Raw genomic sequence first — 23,582 nt, 5'->3', positions numbered from 1 at the left:
TCCTGCCCCGCCCGGTGGGCGGGGCAGGGCCGGGCCGGCGACGACGGGGAAGCTCGCCCGGCCCCAGGGCCTATTTCCCCCCACCCGGGGCCTGTCTCCCGCCCGGAGCGGCCTGGGCACCGGTTTAAAGGCGGGAAGGAGGCGACCCTCAGCGGCGTCTGTGGAGAAACGACGAGCGGGTAGTCCCAATAGAGGGCAAACTAACACCAAAATAAGGGGCCCGGGGCTGTCAGGGGCCACAGGCCGGCCTCATGGACCCCGGGGATGGCGGAGCTGGGGATGCTGGGCTGGTTTTTGTCCCAGGCTGGTTGCCAAGGATGCCTGTTATTTATTCTACACTCCCATTTTATACTTTTCCCCGTAAACCACATCCAGGGGAGTCCAGGTAGCCCAGCTCCCACCGTTCCTCCCGCAGTGAGGACAATGTGGGTAGGTCCCTGGACTACATCCTGGCTCCAAGCAGTCTGCCGCAAGGACTGATTGTTGGTATAGGTTTGCTTTATTTTTTTTTGTTTGTTTGTTTGTTTGTTTTTTAATTCAATAATTAAAAGTAAAAGGGAAGAGGGAAAATTGGCCCAGAAAAGCAGCAGGAAAGACTTGTATGGAAGAAGAATTAAGGCTCTTGGACTGCAAGTCTCTTCTGTAAAGCAGGGTCAGCTTCAGAAAAATGCCATGGCAGAAGCAGCCGGCTTACACTCCTCCTGCCAGACACCTGCACAGAAACCAAAAGGAAGAAGGAGATGGCGGATCTCAGGGAAAGGAGCCATTATGGAGTCCAGGCCGTCGTTGCTGGCACACAGTCCCTCTCCGTCCACCGCTAAGGCAATATGGCAATGTCCAAGCCTGCTGAACTTCAGCTGCTGCCCCAGAGCTCTGCTTCTGGGAAGCCAGTCACCTCTCCCACCTCGCTGAAGGGCTGCACACCTTGCGTGAACGCTAGTTTGTATCTCAGTCGGATGGGATCCTGTGAGAGAAAGGAGCAGAGAGAGGAGAATATCATGGTTGCAGATTCCTGGGCCCCCTTCAGCCCCACCCCTCACAGCCTTGCTGCAGTGAAAAACCCTCTGAAAAGGGAGAGTAACACTTCACCCATGCAGAAGCTCCACACAGAACAAGACCTGGATCTTCATAAGATATATAAGGAGTGACCAGGAGCCACCAGGAGACCTGTGCAAGCCACCCAGGGGCATGCTTGGCAATCCAGGTCTGGCCAACCTTCTCAGGGACGGAGGATTCCTTACACCAATCATTGGTCTCATCATTATTCATCAATGCAACAGAACTGCCACCCATCACTTGTGCCTTGGGTGGCCCTGTGTTCCATCAGTTGCAAACACCTGCGCAACGTCTACCAGGAGCCATCTCTGCAGGTTGACTGAAGCAGAACTGTGCAGGCCCCTGAAGCAACTGCCCATTCGATCCTTCAGATTATAGCTCTGAGAAGCTGTTTCAGTAGGAAAAATGTCTTCCCAGCACAGCCCAAACTGCTCTCTCTCCTGCACATCCCCACCTTTCATACAAATACCCCACCCACTACAGTGATGTTCAGAGCGCTCCACCAGCAGACTCAATCACTGCACATACCTTCTGCGGATTGGCAAGGAGCAGGACCTGCGATACCACTGCAGGGGGGAGAAAAGGGCTGAAGGCAGGCAGCTGAGAACCAGATGCTGGCTGTAACTTTATTTTCATGGTCTGAAAGAGAAAACAAAAGGAACGCTTGTTGATCCATGCCGGAAGAGGGCTAGGAGTATTACCAAGTCACAAAGCTGGTTAAAGATACGTCAGCCAGATTTTGTCATTTAATGAAAAACACGCCTTTCTACTGCCTGCATCTAAAGGCAGATCTTTCTAAATAGACAATTCCATGGTGCGCATACGCAGGCAGAACAAGTGCCTTACCCAAGAGGCTAAAGCAGTGTGTCTGGAGCTCTGTCTTATTGTCTCAAGGCTAGGGATACACTCTGTAAATCAGGCACTGGGGTGACAGGCACCACCCAACACCAGGTTCACCATTCAGAGAAAAGGAGCCATGCAACTTCCAATGAGCAAGGCAAATCCTAAGCAAGAAATGGTGAACCTTCTCCTCAGGACATCTCTGAGTAGTCCCCACTCTCTGCTACTTGTCATAGGCTTCTCACCTTTGGGACTGCAGCCTGGAAAGCTATGTCCTTAATTGGTTGAGCTGATGTGCTCAGCATGGAAAGAACCATCACCAGCACGTCTGGCTGGCCAGGAGCAGGGTCTCTGGAGAAGTGGAGCATAGCCTTGAAACCATTTCTGTCGTACACAGTAAGTGGACAGATACTGCCTGCCAGAGACAAAAGGAGAATCAGAAACAAAGCATGGATTCCCCTCCCTTCTGAGGGCAGAACAGCAAATATGGGATAAGCAAAAAGGAAACATGCGTACACACTTTTAGCTCCTCCAACAAACCCACAGACCAAGCAGCATATAGCACCTCCCTGTGACTCACATTTTACCTCAAAGGCGAATAAAGGAATCTGAACGTCTAGAGATGGAGAGACTAGCAGCTCAGATTTTAAGAGTCAACTAGAGATTTCAGGTATGAATCCCATACAGATACAATGGGAAAAGTAAAATATAACTCTTCAGCACATACAAGATTTAGCTCTTATTACCATTGACTGGTAAATCCACACCTGGCTATCGCCACCCAGCCCTTCCAAAAACTGGTAAATCCTTCACTTGAGACTGAAGTCAGGAGACAGTAAGGTCAGTATGTCTTTGCACCCGTCCTCTTCCAAAAGTAGCGATGGCCAAGGCTCTGCAGTTCTCTTAACAGGACGTGCCCTGCTCTGAGACACTGGGGGTACAACGCACCCCCACACACGCAGGGTAACACTCCATCAAGTGGTTGCAGGGCCAGGCCATACAGTGTTAAATCAAAAAGCAGAGGTGGAAAAACAGCTTTGCTTTAGCAAGCGATACAAATCCCAGCCATGGATATCTTTTAAGCCTCTGGAAAAGAACTGCTGGAAGCTTGATTAAAGGTGCTAAGACCATGGTACAATCTCTAGCACTTGCTCAGATCCTCAGATACATTAAGTCCTTCATAGAACAGTCATTAATTTTCTCCAGCCAACCCACACAGCATGAAGCTACTTTGGCTTGCTCCTCTGCAAAAATCACAGAAGAGCTCTAGTAAGCCCCTAGTAAGCAGAGCTGGGGCACAGAAATCATTGCACTTACTCGGTGTAATTGAAATTAAAGGGACAAAAAGGTTTTCTAGAGAAGCATCATGAGAAGCTGGATGCAAAGAGGCAGCAGGCTTCAGCTCGTAGCCTAGGCTGGAGAATGAAGTATCTGCCATTGAGCTATTTGGAGGATCTGGGAAGGGCAATTTCATTGGTGATAAATCCCTGGAAAGAAAAGCATGTAGAAAACTTGTATTAACTGGGGAGACTACATGGTATGTACCATCTTCTGCTGTGTCCATTTTGTGTTCCAAATCCCTAATCACTTTTAGGTATAAAGAAAGTACAAGCTTACGCTCTCTTGAGTTCTTGAGAAATTTGAAAACTGTCTCTATTTTATATGGAAAAAGCTGTTGTTTCATTCATTAAGGTGGACTTTGATTTCTGTTACTAACGTGAAATTCTTTCAGGGCTTTGGAAGTTTACTCTCCCTATGCACAGAATCTCTGGAGCTCTAGTCAGTGAGATTAAAATATGTTCTAGCTCAATGACAATGCAAGAAGCTGGGAATCTCCAGTAAAATTTCTTGGCCTATATTATGGCAGACTGGGTGAGTGTATCGTAATGGTCACCTGCTCTAAAGACCTGTGGGTGGCTAATTTGTTTCACAAACTGTTAGGCTCCCACTGAATGCCTGGAAACTACTTTGTCACAGCCTGAGAAAAGCTGGGTAAAGTGTTTTTTGAGTGACAGGTTATTATAAAAAGACCTGACTGTAAGGTTTTCATTCCTTTAGCTCAAGAACACCTTGTTACTAAGCCACGGGATTTGTCTTCCCAAGTTTCTGACTCTTGGAAGGTCCTAGTGTGCAACTACACAAAGTGCAATTAATAGGTGCATAACTGCTGCTTACGAGCGAGCGGATGGCTAGCTTGCCATCACTAACCAGTTGTAGCTGAAAGGCTTTCCTAAACCTCACTGCTGTGCAACACTCATCTCCAAAGTCAGACTGTATTATGCAGAGTTTGCTTACAAGGATAATGCCTTGGTCCCGGATGGTAGAGAGAGCTGATCAACCAGGCCCTGAAATTCATTCTTCTCTGAACAGCTGTCTTCCCAGCTCTCCTGCGGTCTCAGTGTTTGAACAGCACTTACGATTTCACCATATCCATTGTGTACAGCAGGCTGAAAAATACGGCACTTCTAGTTCATGCTATATAACATCAGCAAAAATCAGACCAGTTTTACTAAAAACAATTTAATTTTTAATAACACTAATTAAAGTAGAAATAAATATGAGTAATCTGGTTGCAAACTGCATTGCAGAGCAGGAGGATTCTTGTTTCCCTTCAGAACAAAGTGGCATTTAAAAAGGCTACCAGAAGAAGCTAGGAGATCAAGAATCCTGTCTGATTTTTGTTCTTCGTACCTTATGGACTAACATACTTGAGGATCACTCACCTCTGCTAAGGCAAAATCAGGTGGTGGTTTCTGTTCAACAGGAGAATTGATGAGACCTAAGAAAGATGCCAAAATGCCACCCATCAATTACAGAAAACAAGGGTTTTCCATAGGTTCTTCCTTTGTTGTCTAACAGCAGTTTGACTACAGTCTAACACCATTAAAGAAACTACATTCTTGAAAACTTATGACACTGGCTGAAAGGGTCTACTTTCTCTTAGGACTGACATTAAAGTCAAAGTTCTCCCATCTTTACTAAACTCCACGAGTCCTAGTAACGAAGGTAACACTGTAACGAACTGCACATACAAACCTAATGACTTGAACTCCTCATCAAGCAGACAGGTAGAGGTTGTGCTGCTGTGGCGGGAGGCGGTGGTTGTGTTTTCAGATTGGTCTGTAGGAGACTGAGATGTCGCCTCCAGTTCAGAGAAGTCAATGAGTGTATAGCTCTTCATGCGTCTTGGGGCTGGCCGGCAGGCTTTGGAAACAGGAGAAAGAGTTAAAGAGAAATACAGGCATGCTCAAAAGGACTCAGAGGCGAAGAACTTCAGCAATATTTTCTATCAACCATATGTAAAAGAAAATGATGGTTGAATAGTAGTTTTCCTGTGTTACAGGATTTTCTCCACATTTATTCTCTGAGAAGCACTTCCCTTCCAAACTCCACTCATACATGACATGCAGGAGCAGAGCTGTCGTGGAACACTGCAGGATGCTCTTTACCTGGTGCATCAGCAGAGCTGGTGGCTGAACCTTCTCCACCACCATTTTCATGGCTGGCTACAACCTGCCTGTACTGCCCAAGCGCCTGTGTGAGCTTGTCATTGGCCTGCAGTATCTCAGCTGGAAAACAAGAGAAGAAATAAAATATTGGTGTTCTAACATGAGGGTCAGTTCCACGGCGGTCTCCAAACTGCTCATAAGTAGGGTAGAGCACATCTAAGGACTCCCCTGGAGCAAAGTCGAGCGGGGCAATCTGCCTTAGGATCCTGACTAGTTTTTCATTCCGTTTTCTGAAGTGCAGCATTTTGCACATACATCTGCTGATTTCAGGCCTCTCTCTCATTTATCAAGACCACTTTGAAATCTGATCCTATCTCTAAAGCACTTACAGTTCCTGCCATCTCTTATGCACTTTGTTGTTCTCCACAAGTTTTACGAGTGTACTTGTGTCTATAATCCAGCACTCCCCAGCTGAAGAACCCTGGCTTTCACGGGTATGAATGAAATGTGTGAGGCACAGCTGAGCTCTTATGGTTGCTGTTTAAGATGTCTATTTAGCAAGGCATCACTTCAGTCAGGTCTTCAAGGCTGAAATGCAATCCTCTGGGAAGGGCTGAATTTCACAAGTGTGGAATGCAAAGATTCTGCTCATATGACCCTCCTCGGTGTTATACTTACAAAATTAAAAAAATATTCTGCCTTCTGTGTGTATAGACAGGTCTGTAGAAAAAAGACCACAAAAGCCTTCAGTTCTGTGAACACTAGAACTCCCCAAACTCTGAAAACCACCTTGGCTGAAAGAAACTGGATTCATTGTTTAATTTGGGTCTCCAAGTGAAAATTGATAGCTTCCTTGGAGAGAAGAGGAGGGAGGAGACTCTGCCAATTCCCATGGGCATGGCTTAAAGGTGAAAGTGGAAGGCTTTGCCAGCAGGGTAGCATGTTCCTGAACATTCCCCCTCTCAGAGGAAGGGAATGCCCCACTTGTCAAAGGAAGGGTAGACAAACTTAACCGCAAAGAAATCCAAGGACAGCATTGGCACTTACCTAGAGCCTCATCGTCATCAACTGTCTCACTGGCGAGGCGAAAGAGCAGTGGCCTGAGCTTCTCACAGCGTTGAAACAGAGTCTATAGAAGGAAATGTTTCACGTCATTGCTCAGGAGATCCCAGACACTCTCACGCTTCTCTGTCCCTGTGACCAACTGTAAGTGATACTACCTCTAGAAGATGCACTTTCTGCCAAGGTCCCGACAAAGGGTATCAATGCTACGTGTTGCTGCTCTCTTAAAAATCCACAGTGACCTGGAAGTACAGCCACTGGAACAAGGAGGGTTTGCTGGTGTCTCCTCTGCAATCACATCCTCTCCATGCATACAGGCGTAAGATAGATCAGTGTAACATTACTCAATTTAAAAGAGAAAGTATCCAGGAGTAAATTGCTCGATCACAGTATTCAGAGGGAACCATCAGTTGGAACTACCCTCAGAAAACGCAAAGCTGCTTACGCCTCTCTTCCTAGTGTTTTAGGAAGCAGAGAGGCACAGAGGCTTGTTCAGTCTGAAAGTAGAGTCTCTTCCATCTACAGTAGCAGCCCTCCTAAAGGACCTAACTCCAAACTCCGCCATCACACATAGCCACAGGAGAAGTTCTCACCTACAAAGCCTGGCAGGCATCCTAGTGCAGTTTCAGGTATTTGGAGGCCATAAAGCTATTCTGACAGCCCTGTCAAACATTAATTAATTTACTGATATTTATGAGCAGCAGCAGACCAGGGAACTCTGAGCAGAAGAAGGGGAATCACAGAAACGGTAGCACAAGCTGAAAAGCCCAGAGCTTTGAGTTTCTCTGGTCAGATCTCATGACACCCACCTAACCATGCCCGGGCTCAAGGGGATTCCCGTGTGTTATGCCACTGCTGGAGGAAGAACCATTTCCCCATGAGATACCACAAGAAGAGCTGCTAAACCAGACAGAAGCTCAAAACAGGCACAGCAGGAGATGGTTCCATTCCAACTTCCACCACACCACCGAGAGGGACTGTTATTTATCAAATATGTTAGAAACTATTTCTGCCATGGTAACACTCTTTCCCTGGCAGAAAACGAGTGCCCCATGCTGCCCTTTGAATCCTATTGCCCTGGGCCCTCCCAGCCATGGCCAGTCAAAAGAACCTCTTATGCAGGAAAAAGAGCATTTACCTGTAGGGTCTCATGGTCAGATTTGGATAGTTCTTGTTTCTTGTAGTTTTCCAGTAATTCATCCATACATTTGACATTCTCAGAAACCTCACTGATGGTATTCACTCTTCTGGACACCTTAGCTGACTTTTCTTGTTCCTTTGATGAAAAATGGAATAAAAGTAGATGATGATTGGGCTAATACAGCCAGCACATGTGCTTGGCTGGGTTGCTTTGACTCACACTTGTGGAGTTGCTTCCTATTAATATCTTATTATAGGTAGAGGAGGCACAAGGACTCACCCCCCAACAGCCCAGGATCAGTGCTGCATCACACCTCCCTGTCAAGGGTGAAGATGGAAACCTCTTGCCTTTCTCAGGGCACCCTGGACTGGGTGTTGGTGCATAAGAATTCATTTCACCACAGGGACGAGTAAGACTTCAAAATTAGAGTTGGGAGTTGGTGGCTTCTGCCATACAGAAGGGCACTCTCAAAATGACGGCAGGGATTTCATTAAAGCAAACCCAATCGCCGATTTCTGCAGAGAACTGGAGTGCCCTTTCAGATGGGAAATGAGAACAGACACACCAGACGCACACACACACTGTGTGCAGAAAAGAGGCAGTTCTGTACAGATGCGGCTTTTTTCCACCTGGGAACTGAGTTTCTTTTTGGAAACTTTCTATCATTAACGTAGTACTACTGCCAGGATCCCACTAACCTGGAAGTGTCCCACCATGCAGGCTCATGGGTATAAATATTCCCCTCTTCCTGGCAATGGCATATTTTAGGGAAACAAAACAAAACAATCCCACACTGTAACTTTGTAATAACAAATACTGAAAATAGTCCCTCCCCTGGGGCAGCATTATGGAGATCAGGTATTAAGGACCCACTGTCAAAAAATGAATTGCCAAGTCCCCTCCCACCCTCCCTGGCTGCAAACGTGGCTTCTGACCCAAGGAGCTGCCTACCTCTTTAATCATGCTCTTGATCAGACGGTTGGCAGCCTGCAGGTCCTCAGAGTGGTTGCTCTTTAAAAGCCTCGCTAAGAGCTGTTGAGGGGAGAGCATTGGGCAGCGGTGAGCAGCAGTCTCTGGGCACTATACTATGGGCAACACATCGCATGAGAGCAGATATTGAGACACCCACTGTTGTAATAGTTTCTATAATCCTGGAAATATGTGGGCTGATGTCCCATAATCTAATCCAGATTATATTGCTGCCTCTCACAGCTGCCTGCGCACACTGTTTGGCAATAGGAACTCTCTGGCTCTGCAGAACTTCTGTAAGACCTGCAGAAACCCTCCCTCAGGAAAGTTTAATAGAAACTGATGGTTTTCTGTAAAAAAGTTTCACTTTTTACTACACAGACATTTCTGACAAAGCATCAAAGAATTCTCTAGCTGTTATACAGTGAGAAGTATTAGCATTATTCTGCAGATATTCTGTCTGAAACAGCACAAGCCCTCAAACTATGACCGAGCCTGTTTTCTCATCAGTACAAATCAGAGGAGGGATAGGCATGAAAACCCTAAGGTTTACCTTGGATTTCTCTTCATCTGTGTCAAAAATAGAATTCTGAGGTCTCGGAGAAGGGGGAGGTAAAATTTTGTCTTCTGGCACTTTGGGGTCTTCTTTTACAATCCCTGGAATGGGTAACAATATTGGTTCAGTGACGCCTGAGCTGTTAAAACACTAGTCCTCAACAGAACATTGCATTTTGCACCTAGCTCCTTCACTCCTCCCCAGACCTTTACAGAATGAGACAGAGAAGCAAGGATTTGCCTTAGCACACACCCAGACAACAGAATTCCCTTTCTCCCTTGAATTAAGCACAGGCCAAATGAGATTTTCAGGGTAGAAAATAAAATTTGGATGTTCTGAGCTCCCTCTGGGTGAATTGCTAAAATCCCCCCATAGCAAGAGCACCAGGAGCACACCAGGATTGACCTCTGAGCGCGCAGGATCACCCCAATCACTACAGCTGTAAAATGTAGGGCACAAACCACACACAACGGAATGCCAAAGGAGCCCTTAACGTGAGCAATGATTCTGTGGAGGTCTCCCCTCCTGTCTCTCTGGCCAACACTCACAGCAGCAGCAGCAGCCGATCACTCAGGCGCTGGGTGGGCAGTGGACCCTGAGAGCTGCCTGGCAGGAGGGCACCGAGCACCCCAAGCCCCTGCCCAGCACCCCAGCCCAAAGCACGAAGGAAAGGCAGTGACGGCAGCAAAGCTTTCCACAGCAGGACTCGGGGGAAGGCTTGAAAAGCCATCTGATGCTCAAAGATGCACAAAGCAAATCTGGTTGGAAGCATCTAAACAAATTTCCTCATTTCCCTGAACTTCCACAAAAAGCGTTACGGCACTTTCTCAGTTATGAAGCTTATTACATGGGATATCGAGATGGAATTGGACAAATTTCTGGATGACAATACCAGCAAGGAGTATTAAATATGATGGAATAGATGAAAAACGCAGCTCAGGATCTCTCTGAACCCATCCCTCATAATCCTGGGAGAGGATTCCAGGGCAAAGATCTCTCTGAGTTTGTCCTGTACCTCTTCCCTGCACAACAGTGGTGAGCACTGTGTGAGCAGAGGCCACAAGGCTATCCTGATCTTTGACTCAATAAGGCTGTTTGGTAAATCTCTTTTAAACAGTTACATGCATCCTTAGGTACCCAAACAGCCTTGTAAGCGTGGCCTTTGTCCTTTTATCCTGACACACAACGTTTTACGAAAAAAGCTGAGTCACAAAGTGAAGAGGACAGATATCTGTGGTCTGAAACAATGTGACTTGAAGGCTAAAAAGGAAACTGAAATAACAGAACTAAACCTTGTTTCTTCAGCATCTGATAAGCATCCCGGATTTTAACTTCCTGAGGAAACCATACTGTCCAACTGAATATTACTTCTGTGACTCTTGACTTGACTTTTTCTGAAGACCAGGTTCCATAGTACTGAAAAGAAAGCAAAACAAGAAAGTAAAGTGAGACAAAAAAGATTAAAACCATAGAATTAGTGCCAGATACGGCATATGGGTCTAGCCCCAAGTTCTTTGGGTGCAGAGCCCAAGTAGCAAATGGATTCCTAACACTTTATTCGCAGTGTTGTCAACTGTGTATCTTGTGGTATAGGAAATCATGCCTAGACCTGTGGCTGTAAATAGAAGAAAAGCTATTAAGCATATGAGAATTTCCTAAATATCATAAGATAATCGAAATGAAACCATTTCAAAACTTCTCTGAAGCTGAATCTGAAACCAAAAGTAGGCTCTTTTATTTTAGGGAAAATAGTTCTGTGCTCGACTTTAAATACTTCCCTTAACTGCCTGCAGCGCAAGTAGCACCACTAGCCTCAGCCAGGCCCAGAAAAATGAAAAGCGAACAAAATGAGAAATGAAAGTTATTGTCTTTTTTCAGCATCTGGATGTTTTCTCTGATTTCTCTCATTATCGCCTACAAGCACTCACTTTAATGTATTATAAAACCATCAGGAAGAATGATAAAAGCCACACACAAACCTACAAAACACGAGGCATTTTATACTCATTAAATAATACCTGTTCTGTCAAAAGAGCAAACAAAACTCTCTGTGGTGATATATTCTTTAAACTTTGTTGTTTCACTGAAATACTTTTACCAAACCTGGGACTGAGAGAAGAGGTTTTCTTGTTTGGTTTAACATTTCTCCGAAATCAGCTTTTTGCACCTCTGCCATCAAGGTGATGTAATGGAAAATGAAGCCTGTGCAGGCGGTAAATGTGTGCAGGACCCGCTAAAAAGGGGAATCGATAAACTGAGTCGCTGAGAAGGGTATTTAAGAAAGTCCCAGGGCTGCTATTTGATGCAGAGAGGAGCGAAGCATGAAGATGACGCAGTCTCTGATAAAACAGGTCTCCATTTTTCATCATGAGAGGCACCGCCAGGGGACCCACTCTCAACTGGCAGCTCACTTCACTTCTCAAGCTAAACTTCTCATTTCTGACAGCTGCTTCCCTTCTCAGGAGGCAGCGACTGCACTCAGAAGCAAACTGCTCCACAGCAGGGAACAGGAATGAATATATTGAATGAATATATTGCAAGCCAGGGAAGCGGAGCAGCAGAAAGGGCCTTTGCAGCTTCCCCGTTAGCTACAGCTGACCCCTTCCAGCCTCCCCCTACCTCAGGCTGTCACCCCCCGGGGGCTGGGAGCCCTCTGCCCAGCTTTCAGGACATCCTCAGCAGGACCCCAAAGGAGCTGCGTGAATGCATGAGTGTCAGGCGATGGTGGAGCAATTGCTGCACAAGGGCTGCCCCAGTGCTGCTGAAATCCAGTCCCCTGCTGCTGCTACTTCAGCTGAACCTGCCCGTTGAACAGGACCCAAAGCCAGGCTAACCTTTGGCAGGAGAAAGCAAGAAGGAGAGCAAACGGACAAGTGTTTGAGGGTAGAGCATAAGAAAACATGGGAGAGGCTCTGGGCAGCTCCTGGCATCTCTGTCCTCTGTCATGTCCCTTCCTTTCTGTAAATCATTGAGAGGCAAAAGGGCCACAGGAAAAATTTCAAGCTCTCCTAGAGTCCTTGACTATCCCAGCAGAGTTGTGAGAAACCAACAAGGAAAGAGCTTTTCACAGAAAGAGCTCCTGGCTTCTGTCTTTTACAGTGGGATTCACATCCAGTCCTTATGCTTGGAGGCACGGAATGGATTCTGCTCTACTTCTGTGTGAGATTAATTCTAAGTTTTCACATCCAGCATGAAGTAAACACTGTGTCCCACCTGCGATACCCAGCGTAACCACAACCACCTACCTTTGGAGAAAGCACTTTGATCAGCTCGTTCAGAAACCTGAATTTCGCTATTTCATGGTGAAATCTTTCACCGCAGTTATTCACACAGGTCTCTAGCACCTGCAGAAAACAAAACAGTACAAAACAGAAACTGTACACACAAGTCTTGGGGAATTTTTAAAACCTTTGCCATTACAATACTAAATCTAAGAATTTTCTGACACTGCATTCACAAATACAATACTGAGAAAGTTTTACAGCAAGAACATGCAATTTTCCTTCATCCAGCCTTCCTTAGCAGCATGTTTAAGACCGTCAGCTCTGTTGTACTCATCACTAATAACTTTTGGGCCACTGACCCTGTGGTGGGACCACGGGTCAAACAGCAAGAGCTTCAGACCACTGAAACTCCTCAGCAGAGCGACGTGCAAAGGAACAACAGCAGTTACTCCCTCTGTTATACCCTGGTTTCTGTATTCCTTGTGCAATGGAAAGTTAAAAGGGAGAGACATCTAAGAGAAAAAGAATAGACAGCTATACTCTCTACCCCCAAAACTCTATCTCCAAGTTACTGCTGCCTCTCTTTGCATGCGGATGAAAGCACTTACTGTGAGAGCATGGAGAGCTTCCTTCTCCTGAGGTGACTGTATTTTATGTGCCAGCAGTCTTGGTGCAAGCGATGGGCTGGGGAGTAGCAGAAGCAAGTCAGATAATGCACAAGTTCCCAAGAAAAAAACAACCTGTTGATTTTGCCCTGCAGAGAAGAGCAACTGCCAGAATCACAATCCGCTACATCAGAGAGACCCTTCCTCTGGCCAGAGCGCTGGCCTGGGGCACATGCACAAGGGGCGAGAGATGAATTGAAGCAGCTTGTGCCACCCCAGTGCTGATCTCCAGCCATGTCCAAAGGCTGCCCTCTGGGGGGGAGCCAGCTGGGAGAGGCTGGGGGCTCTCCCTGGGGGCAAATTCCAGGACAACTGGCTCTCTGCAGTCACAGGAGCTCTGATGCGTGGCCCGAGACAGCTTGCTGACTGGTCCTGTGCACGCACGCTGCTGGGGGAGACACTGCCAGGCTACAGGCTCTGAATGCACAGGGGTCTGCTCTAAAGAAAGAGATGATCACTAAGCTTTGACAGATCATTGGCTTAATTAGTTCCTGCTCCTTCCCACAGAGGCAAGACTGTCAGCTGGAAGGTGGCGGAGTCCCAGCAGAGATCTCCCACCTCCCTGAAAGGAAAAGTCAAGGCTGAGCTCACTCAGGGCTTCCCTGCAGAACCCCCACAGTGGGTGTCCTTGGCCAATCTCCCAAGAGGTAAGGACACAGCAGGCAGGACCTGCTGCCTTGTGGGTGGCAGCAATGGATGTCAGAGCCCATTCCTAGACATCAGCCTCCACCACAATGGCATAAAGTATCTTTGCAACTTATTTGCATTCTCGGGAGAAGCAGAGCCCAGCGAGCACTCCTTGCTGTCTCTCCAGGCTCCCCACACCGTGGCTTACAGGTCCCATTCCCCCCCACAGCCACGAGAGGAGCTCAGAGCCAGACACCCAGCCCAGAGTGAGCACAAAGAGCTGTCTGTCTGCCTTACCCTTCTATGTCGGCGTTCACCTGGTCACAGAACTGCTGGATGCATTCCCAGTTTTCCTCGGGGATACTTGGGTCAGTGGCCTTATCTTACATAAGGGAAAAAAAAAAAAAAGAAAGAAAGAAAGAAAGAAAGAAAAAACAGCCTCAGTGGGAGAGGCGTGCAAGTGAGCGGCACAAGGCAGGAAGCAGCTCAGACCTCGCGCTGCTACCAGCAGCTTTAGGACTTTTTGTAAAAGAGGCAGAAATGGAAGACGCAGGAGGAGCAGGAAACAGCTGTTACTAAAATCTGCCTAAAAATACAGTCCTGAGTACACACTCTTAAAGAGTCAAAATCAGGCATAAACTGAGGCGTTGAAAGCAGCAACAGCACGATGTTGCTGTTAGCACAGAGCATGAGAAACTGCTAAAAAGCATTTACGGGCAGCTCTCCCAGGACCAGACTGAAACCCTCACTGTGCTGGAACATGGGCAGGGTTTAACCTTTTGCAACAGGGCTGCAGGAGTGCCCATCCCAAAGCTCTGCCTGCGTGGCTGAATCGAGCAAAACCATCTTTTTCGGCTCTGTTTACTCCCCGGTCCAGCACACAAACAGCAGTGGCCGGACTGGGGCTGAGGATGAACGGGAGAGATGGGAAGCAGGAGAGATGCAGAAGGTTAAGACAGCACCCCACGAACATCACCCTGAAGGGACTCCATGGAGGAGATGGACCCTTGTCCTCAGAGATGAAGCTGCTCGTGCCCACCCAGTTGGGGCTGGGAGTCGGGGGTGGCTTCGCCGCTGGCTCCGGTGCCGCCCAGCGGCACCGGAGCCAGCGGCGAAGCCACCCCCGACCCCCAGCCCCCAGCCCCACTTACTGAGCCACCGCTCCAGCTCCCCGGTGCCGGCCATGGACTCTCGCTCTGCTCCGCCCAGCCGTCAGCAGGAAGCGGATCCACCCGCCGTGGCTCCTTGGCGTGCCGGACGCTCGCCCCCCGTGGAAAGCCCACGCGAGTTTTTGGTGGCGTGGAAGCGTAACGCTGTGGGTGTGGGCTGGTAAAACACCCCCCCCCTCTCCCGCTGCTGCCACCACCACCACCCACCACCCCCACTCCGGCTGCTCCTCCCCTCCCGGGCGTGCAGAGCGAGCGTGCATTAGCGAGAACGAAATCAAAAGTCACCACGTTAATTTAATAATTAAAAGGTCACCATCCAAAAGAGGAAAAAACATCCCAATCTCCTGGTCGGGGATATTTTTAGCAGAACCACATGCATGATACAGTACACACGGAGGAGAGTCCCTCCTCTCCGAGCAGCTCACTCAGCCTGGCGGGACACCAGGGCAGCAACTATAATACATGTATTTTATCTCTCATATATATATATTTATATTTATAAAAATAGCCTCCCCACGGTGTTTGTTGGGGACCTGTGTAGTCGTAGCTGTATGCACCCTGATTGCGATGCCTTCTCCAAAAAGGGACCAATCACTTGAGAAGAGCCATGCTGGTATCACAAATAGCATTACTTTCTGTCCACACGGTCTGAATTTAAATGCTGATAAACGCCTCTTTATCCCAACCTGAAAACCAGGCTATTTTCACAAGATGAAAGCAGAAGGAAGGACCTAAGTCTGTATCTTGTTCTTCTCCCAGACAAACTGGCTTATGCTTAGTGCAGATACATACAGACCCGAAAACAGCATGGTTAACACCTGCCTTGTCCAAAGTCCAGCTTATCTGATCAAAGCTAATCATGTTGAGATCAAAAAACACAGGTCTAGGACAACGACACATGCTGCCTACACCATCTGAGTCCACGGGCTGGCTGTCGGTATCATTTCTGTCTCATATTAGCTAGATAGTGCTTTGTGTATTCTTCCACACACTTCTTTGGGTCCCAAAGTCACCATCATCTCAGCAACGCTCGGTCCATGCTGAAAACACAGAAGAAGTCATTGCACAAATGGAAACTTACACTTTTCAGCACGTGCTTACGATATGCATCATCACGGCGGAAATGACAGAGTGATTAGCTATCAGATTGCTGTTAGACCAAGGTAGGGGTTTTATTAGCAATCTCGAAACAAGGGTTGGTTTTTTTTGTCTCCTAAAGTGCTAAGAATGGTCAAACTGACCCAGAAGCATTGATGCCAGAGCCTAAGCCAGGATAAAGCTTTGCAAAACTTTGGTAGAACTTGGTTTTGAACTTTACAAAAGCAGATTGCACATAAAAGCCTGGTTTTTGCCCAAAACCTACAACCTTGCCAACACTCCTTATAGCTGGTCCAGAGGTTTTTCTAATGTCAGGTTTGTGACCAGCATATTCGTGCTTTGACAATTTCTGCCTTTCTGAAACTTCCAGAACGGCTTTTACTTCCAGAATTGCTGGGTATCGGTACATTCACTCATAATAGAAACTGATGTCAATTCTTGCAAATACTAGAATCTTGCTATGAGAGAGAAGATAGGTGTTTAAAAAAAAACCAAAGGGCCCAGTCTAAGAATTTTTATTTTTTACCTGCTGACCACTGAGAGCCAAGCGAAGGAGCTTCATCAAGCTGCTGTACTTAGTCTCTTTGGTTTGCTTCTGAAGGCTTCTCAAGTCTTTGTTCAGCTCCTCCACAGTCAAAACTGCTGCCTGCCTTGTCATAAGCCTTTAGGAAAGAAAATGTCCTTACAATGTGGGGACATACAAAACACAGAATTCCTACCCAGAAATGACTAATGACTCTGGTGAGCGCCAGCTGCCTCAGACTGGTTTTGCAAAATCTTCTGGCAACAGCAGCAGCCCAAAGTAAACTCTCTTGCCCTTCACCAGGGCACTCCCTCTGCTCACTGCAGCATTGCTGGTGTTCACAGGTACCCTCTGAGGTGGGGCTGCTTTACCTGGATACTGCTGCTAAGACTCTGCTTTGCAAAACCATGCCTTTACTTCAACAGCACCAGAAGCAGAGCTTGTTCAGAAAAACAAGCATCAAGTTTTAAATTACAAAATCCCGCCAAAGACCAGAAAAAACACTGCGAAAGCAGTAAGTCTGATTTCTTTTTTAATAATATGATTTTTAGAGATGCAGGAGCCATCGCTGATACTACTCAGCTGTAGGTATTATCCCTCCAGGATAGCAAGTGTTCTGACATTTAAATTACCATCACTTGGATTCAGTTCCCACTCAGCTGTGAGAAACGACTGAGGTCAACAAGGTTTACAAATAGCTGGAAATAATAGCTCAATTTATAGATACTGCCACCTTAATTACTGCCAAAACTGGTTTTCAGGGCTCATTTTAGTCCAGAGGTGAGATCTGAACTGGAAAGGCAACTGACATACCACCCTGTCTCGCTGCAAGGCATGGAGTAGCAGAGAGACACAGGGCAGCAGTGAAACTCCTTGGAAAACCCCCCCAAAACTCACTGGGGAGTAGAAGGGAGGTCCTAGACCGGGCAGACTGTCTGCCATTCCAGCAACGTTTCTGAGCAGTCAGAACTGCAGGCTGCTAGCCAGGGACAAAGAAATGGAAGCAGGAAAAGCCCCCCAGGGACGAGCTCTTCAGAAGTGACAGTGATTCTGGCTGGGCACAAACTGGGTTCATTCCAGAGACCCAGAAGTCTCATTATATAAACTCAATACACGTTGACCAAAACCACCTTGGACTTCTCCAGTTCAATGCTACAGCAGACAAAAGCACAGGAGATGTAGTGGCGTGGGAACATCCTCCTAACACCACTGCTTCGTTAGCACCGTGCTGGCACACAAACTCGGCTGTGCTTGGTTTTTTGCTTTACAAAATTCAGATGTGATAATTCTTGCTTGAGAGCATTGATATGAGCTTTCCTGCTGGCAAGCTGCTTTTCAATTAAAAACACAGAATTTCTCACTGATTATTAACTACTGCACATTCCAAAGTAGAGGAAATTAAATAAGAATTATAAGCACGTCCAACATCAATACAGCAGCCAAGAGCAACGCTCTGGGGCGGGCAAGGTGGGTGTCTACAGGGCTGGGAAGAGACACTTACCCTAAGACTAGTTTTCCTATTTCATCTACTTCTGCAGAAATAGCCTGTAGCTGCTCTCGGGACACCGAGGGCCTAACCCATAAGTAAGAATAATCAGATGACACCAGATTCTTCAGGAAGCTTATGTGACCCTGGAGAAAGAAAGCAAAGCTGTCAAGGCTGTGGGTTAAGCTGGGGGGATCAAACACATCCTCTCTGGACTTCACAAAGAGTTAAAGTGGGTCCAAACGCAACACTGTCCCATACTTCGTACTGCTCAGAGGAAATGTGAATGGCTGACATTTAGGTGGCTGAGTTTTTCACACCCAGAACCAGCTGCTGTGGGCAGGGACGCAGAAGAAGCCCGAAGGGCCACGGCTGTGCTCGTGCTGCAGAGCCGCGTGTGAGCTGAGTCACAGTAAGCCCAGGGAAGTGGCTCCCCATGTTCATCTGCTGCCTTGCCACAGACAGTGGGAAGTCACATGAGTCACTGACCCGATGCCACAGCAAAGCCTTCATGCTGGAACTGTCGGGTCTCTTCCTGCCCTTATAAAGAAGGCTTTATTCTTCACAAGCAAGTCCTCAAATTACTACAGCAGCATCCCAGGGGCAGACTGGGAAACAGCGGGGCTCACCCTCCTTCCTGGCATTGGGAAGAGACACAATATCTTCTGTCCCCCTTACAGCTGGCACTCTGTCACTTAGCTGAGACCAGGGCTCCCAATGCACAAACCCCACTAGTCTAAATCAAGAGCTTCATCCACCTCTGCAAGGAGGTTGCTTTGACTTTGCTTCCAAAGCGTGGAGCAGTGGCAAAGCAGAAGCACCTTATGCTGCCCTGTCAGCAGAAGCTAGAGGTGAGCAGTCTCCTGGCACAAGGGGCCCCAAGCGCTGGACCTTCCCACCTCAAGCCAGCCGCATCCTGGGCTTCAGGAGGAGAAGCGCAGCTCGGAGCTTGTCACCACTCATCTAGACAAAGCCACAGCTGACCTGATCCCACACCACTGACAGTCCTGCTCTGAGCAGGAACCAGAGATTTCTTCAAGAAATATCCTACAAGTCTATGATTCGCTTCCACGGCAGGGACATGTCTTCCCTCTGCTGAGGGAGCTCTCTGCTGGCTCGGCAAAGTATGGATGAGCTTACGACTCTGCAAAGACCACCAAGGTATTTACCATGCCTGTTCCTACAGGTCAGCTAACTATATCATTGCAGGTGTTCAAGGCCAGGCTGGACGGGGCTTTGAGCAACCTGGTCTAGCAGGAGGTGTCCCTTGCCCAGGGCAGGGGGGTTGGAATTCGATGATCTTTAAGGTCCCTTCCAACCCAAACCATTCTATGATTCTATGATTCCACGATTTTGGCATTCAGCACACACACAACCCCTTGAGCTGGCAGCAACAACCGTTTGCAGGCTGTGGAGCTTCAGAGCTCAGATCAAAGCAGTGCCCAGGACTCAGCCGAGTATTCGTCCAGGAATGCCACAAAACCTCGGCTCCCCAGAATGGTGACACAATGCTATCCCTGGTCATACTTTTCTCAGCAGAAGGACTCGCTCCACATACTCCTTTTCTAGAACCTCTTGATCCACTTGTTGATCTCCATAGACGTGCTCCACCAGCAACTGCACTTCTCTAATTAGCTTCTGTCGCAGCCCTTCATTCTCAATATGACGGGTGAGGTGAATCCTGTAACAAAGAAGAAAACTGCTTTTGGACTGGTTTTGGATTAGATGGGATCTAATCATCCCAACCTCACAAAATTAACCAATTAAAACTATTAGAAAAGCAACATTAAACCCCAGACAGACATAGATGTGGTCACTCTCAGTAGCACAACATCCCTGTAGCGTATGAATGTAGAAGTTCCCTCTGGAAGTGTTGCCTCTTTTTAGATGTTATTTTGAATCTATACTTAAAACCTTGCATCCTCCTAGCTACACACCATCTGCCCAGGCTTTTACAGTGCACCCAACACCGGTGTCCAAGCGCAGGATGGGAGAGGAGACAGGAACAGTGTAAACTTACACTTTGCTCTAATACAGCCAAAAAGCCGCTGCGCTAGGACCACGCTTGAGCCAATAAACAAAATTGCCAGACAAAGCCAAGTGCTAGGAAAAATTCTCACTAATGAGAATTATTAATTTTAAAATTGCCACTGATATTTATACCTGTTGAATTCTGGGAGTTTTTCAAGATCCAGGAGGGCAGAATGGGTTGTGATTCTGCCTATTTCAAACTGCGGGATCAGCTCCTCCAAAGTCCTCCCCATCTGTTTCTCTGCAAAATAACCCAACAAGGGAATGATACACACCCACTCCCCTGCAAGGAACTAGCGTCGCTGCTTTTCATTGCAAGCCTCAGGCTCCAGGCTGGGGCAGCAGCACAGCCAAGGAAGAAGTGACACAGGAGAGAGACTTTTCGCTGTGTTAACAGGGACGTATCCCGACAAATAGGAGGGAACAGCAGGCACGCACAGGAAGCTGCCCTCTCCCTAACAGCAGGCTCTAACTACTGGCGAGGAACTGGAAACTGGGACACTCTGCTTGGCTCTTCAGTGGAACACCCCTTGCATCAGTCACCCAAAAAGCAGTAACACTCAGCCAGGAGGCTCCACTGCCCAAGAGAGGTTTCATTCCCAAGCAGAGTTCCCAAAGCACGAGTTAATTTGTGATCCCCACACAGCAAGAGCAACAAAAGGAGTCATTGACTCAACTTCACATGGTCTTTCAGGTTAAACAAGAAGCGTGACCAATGTAATACACGACATTGCAATTATTAACCATAGAATACAAGTTTTCCCAAGAGTTCACAGACAGTTTCTTCTCCTTGAGATGAATGTTGTCCCAGGTGGGAACCCATTAAGCATCGGACTCAATTTAAATGGCTGCAGAGGCAGAAAGATTCCCACCATTCCAGCACACCACCCAGTCTTTCACGGGAGCTCTGCAGATGCCCCGGTGGCATTTCAGTGACAGATTGGTCACCTGACACTCATTTCCTGATCCCTTCAAACACTTTCAGAGATCTTGGCTAATAAAATAAACCTAACCCATTCCCGAAAGTCAGCATCAAGAAGTGTCCTAGCAAGTATCAAGCCTGTTGTTGTTACCTGCAAATCCAGAGCCACAGTTGGTGATGATGTCCAGCAGAGCCTCTGGCAAGTAGCCATCCCGAGCAAAACGCTCCAGAAAGATGTCCCCCTGCCTTTTTGACAACTTGCCACCGTCTTTGTTCAGAAGCAGCGGGAGGTGACCAAAGTGAGGGGGATCCCAGCCAAAGGCTTTGTAGAGAAGGAGATGCTTGGACGTGGAAGTCAGCCACTCAGTTCCGCGCAGAACATGGCTGATGCCCATGTGATGGTCATCCACCACATTCGCCAGGTGGTAAGTGGGGAAGCCGTCCCCCTTGAGAATCACTGGGTCACCTTCCACATCAGCCACTTCGTGCTTGTTCCAGCCATAGACCAGGTCCTGAAAGGGTTCCACCCCCTTCTCCAGCCGGAAGCGGACTACCCAGTCAAGGCCCTGCGACAGCTTCTCAGCCACTTCTGTGGGCGTCAGGTGCCGACACCGGTTGTCGTATCTTTGAGAAAGGAGAACGAAGGTCTCAGTTCAATACAGGCCAACCCCACCAACCATTTCCACATTCCCAAAACTCTAAATCAATTGCTGAATTTTAGCTGTAACCTGCCCACTACGTCTCCAACCAAACTACCTCATCTCTGGGGGTCGCTCCCCTAAGTGTGTAAGGGTTATGCTGGCTTCTCTCTACAGGCAGTGAGATGACAATCCTAGTGCCGTGTACATTGTTGTAAGTTTTTGCGAGCGTGCAGCACAGAGGGAACCACACAGGGGACAAGGAATCCCTACCGTGGGGTCTGCTGGCTCCGCAAAGCCTCCTTCTTCAGCAGTTCCAGGCGCTGAGGGGTACAAAAGCAGCGATACGCTGCCCCTCTCTCCAAAAGCACGTCGCTGGCGCTCCTATAAAGCTCAAGCCTGTGTGACTGCTGGTAGGGTCCAAAGGAACCACCGCGGCGAGGACTCTCATCGGGGGGAATACCTGAAATATCAGCACAATGGGACTTAGAAAGGCCGTAAAAAGGCAGAGTGAAACCCATCAACGGAGCACAATGAATGAAGATGAAACAGGGACGAAGGAAGATGAAACAAAGACAGTTTCTGCTCCAGGGAAGCCAGCTGATGGCATCTGTCTAGCACAGGACTCCGATTCCCCCAGACTCAGAAGGTAAACAGCAGCCAACATCATCAGAGTTTAGAGTGCTGTGTGTGAATCAACAAGCAGAAAAAACCCAAAACCTCATAAAAAGCTGAGCAGCTCTGATACACCACTTAAAGCAAAATGCAGTCAGGTGTACACATATAAAGTAGCATCTACCCTTTTTATAGTAAAGAACACTCATACCACAAAAATACAGTCGAGACCATAGCCAATTATTTTACCTACTTCAAAGTTATTGCTCAACAGCAGAGCCCTAGTCCCTTGAAGCTCACCTACCCATTAATGGCAGCATCTGCAGGATCTGGCTCTAACTTTATGACAACTGTTCATTCTAAAATCACCCTCGCTTCTAGTCCTTAAGCTCAAAAAGAAGCAGAGGATTTAAAATGCAAACTGACACCCTCAGATCCCCTTTTAGCAAGCGCTCCGTATACGATTTCCCGTTTACAGGGAGGTCTGCGAGCTCCAGCTTCTGACCTTTCCGTCAGGCCCCTCGCGCAGCCTTTGTTAGAGCTGCACCTTGGGCCACTTTCACAAAGGTTCGATCTTTCTGCCTGTTGGCTTCAGCAAGTAAGATATGACAGACGTTTGTAGATACCTGCCCAATCCAGCATATCTTCTATTCCCTCTGCAGCTCCAGGCACCACTCGGTTTTGATCTGTGTCCTCCACTCTCAAAATAAAGGTCCCTTGGTGCTTTTTGGCAAAAATGTAATTGTACAAAGCAGTGCGAAGGCCACCCAAATGCAGAAAACCTGTTATCGTGTGGAAATCAGAGGAGATAATAATCATTAAGGCCCAATAAAGAGATTTTAAAATACGAACTGGAAGGGGGAAAGCTACCTGTCGTGGAAATCGGTACCAAACGCTAACGGGGGGGACAGGGGGGTGTGCTGCACAGGCACTAATTGGCTTTGCAGGTCTTTGCTATGGAACTAACGTATCGGTAACCGCCTTCCAAGAACGTATTCCCTGAAGCGAACTGGAAACCAGCTCCAAGCTGGCACGCGGCAGGAAATACCGTTTCCGCGGTCTTTCACGAGAAGGGACCGAACAACGTTCCCTTATTTCTGACAGGACGCGACACGCTGCAGCTGCTTCTGAGCCGCGCTTATTTCCACACTGACGGGGCGGCTCCAACCCGGGGAGCTCCCGGCAGGGGCTCCGTTCCCTCGGCAGAGCGAGCGGGTACCTCAGCGGAGCGCCCGGCACCGGCAGCCCCCCGCTCCTGAAGTGTTTCAATTCACGTTTTCCAACCCAAAACCCGCAGGGGGGGGGGGCGGGGGCGGTGCCGGGGGTTACCTGTGGGGCTGGGCCCGAACCGCACCCGCGGTCCCCGCTCCGGGCCCAGCCCCGGGCCCCGCTCCGGCCCCGCCGCGCCCCGCAGCGCCCGCAGCGCGCGCGCCATCCCACCGCCGCCCCGCCCACGTGCCCGCGGGAGCTACTTCCGCCTAGGCTCTCCCAGCCAATCCCCTAGCCCGGGG

At 48.1% G+C, this 23,582-nt stretch overlaps 2 protein-coding genes across 2 annotated transcripts; both read right to left on the bottom strand.

The window, feature by feature from the left end:
- Nucleotides 1–534: 534 nt before the first annotated feature.
- Nucleotides 535–14,800, bottom strand: GGA2 (golgi associated, gamma adaptin ear containing, ARF binding protein 2). Its single transcript, XM_074158586.1, has 17 exons — nt 14,741–14,800; nt 13,887–13,971; nt 12,906–12,981; nt 12,319–12,417; nt 10,366–10,489; nt 9,071–9,174; nt 8,500–8,580; nt 7,546–7,683; nt 6,393–6,474; nt 5,346–5,465; nt 4,933–5,100; nt 4,620–4,675; nt 4,192–4,343; nt 3,214–3,383; nt 2,142–2,311; nt 1,585–1,695; nt 535–964 (listed from the first exon to the last, which is right to left on the bottom strand). Exons 1-17 carry the CDS (start codon nt 14,772–14,774, stop codon nt 854–856), a joined length of 1,881 nt encoding a protein of 626 aa, XP_074014687.1. The 5' UTR covers nt 14,775–14,800; the 3' UTR covers nt 535–853.
- A 233-nt stretch (nt 14,801–15,033) lies between these two features.
- On the bottom strand, nt 15,034–23,506 carry EARS2 (glutamyl-tRNA synthetase 2, mitochondrial). Its single transcript, XM_074158587.1, has 9 exons — nt 23,401–23,506; nt 22,698–22,853; nt 21,730–21,919; nt 20,970–21,442; nt 20,029–20,137; nt 19,393–19,546; nt 17,881–18,011; nt 16,383–16,518; nt 15,034–15,798 (listed from the first exon to the last, which is right to left on the bottom strand). Exons 1-9 carry the CDS (start codon nt 23,504–23,506, stop codon nt 15,715–15,717), a joined length of 1,539 nt encoding a protein of 512 aa, XP_074014688.1. The 3' UTR covers nt 15,034–15,714.
- Between the last annotated feature and the right edge of the window lie 76 nt (nt 23,507–23,582).

This window comes from Numenius arquata, chromosome 14, assembly GCF_964106895.1.
Source record: "Numenius arquata chromosome 14, bNumArq3.hap1.1, whole genome shotgun sequence".
Taxonomy (NCBI): domain Eukaryota; kingdom Metazoa; phylum Chordata; class Aves; order Charadriiformes; family Scolopacidae; genus Numenius; species Numenius arquata.
Note: the sequence above shows the minus strand (reverse complement) of the source record. Positions and strands in the feature narration are given on the sequence as shown.